Source organism: Lactuca serriola, chromosome 3 (genome assembly GCF_051521515.1).
Source record: "Lactuca serriola cultivar US96UC23 chromosome 3, Lser_US96UC23_V15, whole genome shotgun sequence".
NCBI classification, from domain to species: domain Eukaryota; kingdom Viridiplantae; phylum Streptophyta; class Magnoliopsida; order Asterales; family Asteraceae; genus Lactuca; species Lactuca serriola.
In genome coordinates this window covers 163,582,679-163,586,885 of record NC_136410.1, presented here as the reverse complement: position 1 = coordinate 163,586,885, position 4,207 = coordinate 163,582,679, and the positions used below count along the sequence as shown (strand labels likewise).

Sequence of the window (4,207 nt, the reverse complement as noted above, 5' to 3'; positions counted from 1 at the left end):
GGATGGAATACAGCGAATGAACACCCAAGTTCATTAACACCTACAGGTTATGAGCCTGCTAGCGTTCCACTGGACTGTCTAGAAAAGTCCATGGTCGTCATCTAAATTCCGCTAGACGACTGGATCAAAACAACATCGAGGCCTCTCATCTGTTTATTACACACCAACTATCTACCCATGTTCTACCCAACATATTAGTAGATAAAATATACATTTTTATACATAGTTTTAAAACCTGTATAGCATGCTCAGTCAATACATTTTCCACATAACAGATAAGGCACACACACATAACACGTATTTCATAGAGAAATAATCAGATCTATAAGATAGAAGAAAATGAATATACATTCACACACATAACAAAAAAATATACACATAACACGTATTTTATATAAAATACTTCATAATTATGCGTTAGAAGAAAGTAAGTACACACTCACTTAATCAGAAGATGATCGGACAACACTACGGCTTACAGAAGTAGTATTCTTCGGCAGATCTGGAAGATCTTCACAAAAACCGGACTCCTCGCGGGCAGAGCTTCGGCTCGGGAATCTTACTTCTCGGGATCTTCAGGACCTCGGGACTTGCTTCGGGGCTAGGGAATGATACCGGGGCTTCGGGATAATTCTTGCACGAAAAACGATGCAAAAATGCGAGAAAAAGGGAAGAAATGAGCAATGAACTCGGTTGCCCTCGACCTCCTTTTATAGGGGCTGGAAGTTCGAATTACGCTGGGCGTAATGACGATAAGGTTGCTGACTCCCCCAAGGATAATATCAGTTAATATATATTTAAATTAAATATCGAAAATATTTAATAAACTTCAAAAATTCATACCTTCCTCATATGAACTCCGTTTTCGACGTTCTTTATATCCCCGCGTAAGTGAGACTACGCTCTACAACTTTCGTTTAGACTCCGTTGGCTAATTTTGATTTTATTTTTATTATTTATTTTTAGTAGGCCGGGACAGGAAAACTCCGTTATAAAATCATAACTTCTTCATCCGACGTCCGTTTTCGCCTATATTTTTATCGTTTTACTCCTATTAACGAGAACTTCGATTCTCATTTAGATTGTTTCGGCTAAAAACCGTTCGATCTCAAATCGAGTATTCGGGCTGCATACCGCTAAGTCGAAACTTCGAAAAATCATAACTTCCTCATACGAAGTTAGATTTGGGCATTCTTTTTATGCACGCTCTCGGTTTAACGAACTCTACGACTTTCGTTTAGATCACTAAGGCTAAATATCGCTCTAACGTAAATTTCACTTTTTACGTCATTCAGCGTTGCCGGTTCTGTCACGAAACTTCGACAGGTCATAACTTCTTCGTTATAACTCGGATTTCGGCATTCTTTATATATTCGGAATCCTTGTTTCGACCACTACATCTTTATGCAAAGATATCGTACTTATCTCATACTTTAATTTTGACGCTTATTTTATTCTTAATTCATTAAATTATAATAATTAAGAAAATAAACACATAATTCACATAATACTCAAATATTTCATCATTAATACTCCAAAAAGAGTTACAAGGGTTAACCTAGACTATTACATCAATGATAATGCCTAGCCTGGAAACGCGGGCGTTACAAAAGCATAGGAAAAAGGAAATTTTATTGTTCAAAGCCGACTTCAATAAAGCTTTCGATTCTGTAAACTGGGGATACTTTGAGTCCATTATGCTCCAAATGAACTTTGGCCCAAAATGGCGCTCATCAATCAGGGGTTGTTTGGAATCAGCGAGAGCTTCGATTATTATCAATGGGAGTCCCACAAAAGAGTTCGTACTATCGAAGAGTGTTAGGCAAGGTGATCCATTATCCCCCTTCCTGTTCATAATTGCAATGGAGGGGTTGAATATAGCAATGAAGTCGGCAGTCTCAAAAGGCGTGTTCGATGGTATTCATATTCCTAATTCCAATATCTGTGTGTCCCACCTGTTGTACGCAGATGATGCCTTGTTTTTGGGAGAATGGTCGAAAAAAATATTAACAACTTGGCGAGGATCCTTTGCTGTTTCTATGTAGCTTCTGGCTTAAAGGTCAATTTCACTAAATCCAAAGTTTATCGTATTGGAGCGCCATTGCAAGAAGTAAACAATTGGGTGTGTCGACTAAGATGTGAACCTGCATCCCTCCCCTTCACCTACCTGGGGGTCCCGATTGGGGCCAATATAAACCGTATTGCCACATGGCATCCTGTCATGGAGAAACTAAAAAGTAAGTTATCAAGTTGGAAGGCGAAAACTCTCAGCTTTGGTGGTAGAGTCACCCTCGCAAAGGCAGTCCTTGGTAGCATCCCCACATACTTTTTGACCATTTTCAATGCCCCAATTGGAGTTATTAACTTGCTCGAGAAGATCCGAAGACAATTCATCTGGGGTGGTCCAAATTGTAACAGGAATATCAACTAGGTTGCGTGGGGGAAAATCATTGCTCCAAAAAAGGTGGGTGGTCTTGGTCTGGGATCAATACGATTGTTAAACCTTGCACTTCTCACCAAATGGTTATGGCGATTGAACAATGAACCGAATGCACTTTGGGTTAAGATTATCAAGGGGCTTCATCTCTTAAATGGAGAGGAACATGGCATCTGCCTAAGGAGTCGCTGGAACAGTGTCTGGAGAAGTATTGTCAAATGCAAAGCCATCCTAGATAGAATAAACATTCCCTTTGATGAGGTAATGAAACCGGGTCTACCAGGACAGGGGTGGGTATCTCCATTTGTCGTGAATGCAGAATTTTGTGTGGCTCTCCTACGTGAAAGGATTGAAAGGGCAGATTTCCCTGTTTGCGACGGAAGAGTCCCATGGCTAAAAATGATCCCACTAAAAGTCTTGGGATTCGTTTGGCGTGCTAAGCAGAACAAGATAGCCACATCTGAAGCCCTCCGAAATAGGGGCATTATATTGGAATCGTCCTTGTGTGGTGTGTGTCGTGAGTCTGAAGAGATAGGAGATCATCTCCTGGTCTCATGTCCTCTAGCAAAGGATATTTTTCAGTCGATCTTCAATTGGTGTAATGTCCAGGTGTCAGGGCTTCAGTCGGTAAGCAACATGATCGACTTTGCCTCCAAATGGGGAAATTGCCCCATTAAAAGGAAAACGTTAATCACGATACTGTTCGGCACATTGTGGTGTCTATGGAGGGCTAGGAACGATAGAATCTTCAACAAAGCTCAATGGCAACCGGCGAGAATCGTTTCTATTATACAGTCTCAAACATTTAATTGGGTTAAATATCGTGGTGACAATGCAAAGTTAGAATGGAGTTTGTGGATTAATAACCCACTAAATTGTAATTGACTGAATGTAACAATTTCGCCTCACTAGCTACTTGCTGGTGTGGTTGAGTTCTTAATAAATTAGATTTTTTCGCCGGTTCAAAAAAAAAAGTTAAGTGATATTTACAAAAATGTTAGTTAATTGATATTTACGAAGGTTCTAAAAAGCTCGCCATGGCTCCGCCATGGCGCGCCATGACTCCAAGGCTTGCACTTGCCGCCAAGCTTTGCTAAAACGCCGCCTTAACTCATATATATGTATAAAAAAGAATAATAGTTGAAAATACATATAAAAATATTAATTACATAGAAAATTGTCGCCTTAAGTCAGGCCTTACAAACGTTGTGACTCGCCAAGGCTCGGAAAAGCTTGAGGCTTGACATTACCGCCAAGTAACTCCTTACGTTATTTAGAACCTTGATATTTACAAGAAGGTTAGTTAGCCGATTTAAAAAATTAATAAATAAATAAAAATATATAATCGTCATAAATAGGGTTAAAGGCTCCATGATTATGATTCACATGACACTCAAGGGTGCATGAATGCACCTGAGCGACAAGCCCAACTTGCTCATTAACTGCGCCAATTTGCATAAACAAACAACCAACAAGGGTTCAACTTGGCTAGTACATCCCACTTATTCTAATTACCCATTTGGATATAAATTTAATTATTATATACATTTTAAATTATACGCTACCAATAACCTTATTCATGTTTTTAAATTTATAATGATGTTATCGGAATAATTTCTTAATTTCTGTTTTGAGTGTCACAACTTTTATGTTGGAGACCGTAGACGCAAAAATCATGATAGTAGATTTTAAAATCTAAAAATTTTAGATATGGTTACTCAAATTCGAAATATCAACCTACAAATATAAAATTAGGGATGAGCAAAAATC

At 38.8% G+C, this 4,207-nt stretch overlaps 1 protein-coding gene across 1 annotated transcript; it reads left to right on the top strand.

Annotated features, from left to right (window-relative positions):
* The first annotated feature begins 1,862 nt into the window (after positions 1 to 1,862).
* Positions 1,863 to 2,431, top strand: LOC145095846 (uncharacterized). The gene is made up of 2 exons (XM_079033666.1): positions 1,863 to 1,944; positions 2,046 to 2,431. Exons 1-2 carry the CDS (start codon positions 1,863 to 1,865, stop codon positions 2,429 to 2,431), a joined length of 468 nt encoding a protein of 155 aa, XP_078889792.1.
* The last annotated feature ends 1,776 nt before the right edge of the window (positions 2,432 to 4,207 follow it).

Bases quoted from the DNA above. Each gene is read 5' to 3' on its own strand.
- LOC145095846 (XM_079033666.1), top strand. From the start codon at position 1,863: ATGGAGGGGTTGAATATAGCAATGAAGTCGGCAGTCTCAAAAGGCGTG. The intron at 1,945-2,045 runs GTGTGTCCCACC...GTTTCTATGTAG, and splicing joins TATTCCTAATTCCAATATCT to CTTCTGGCTTAAAGGTCAAT.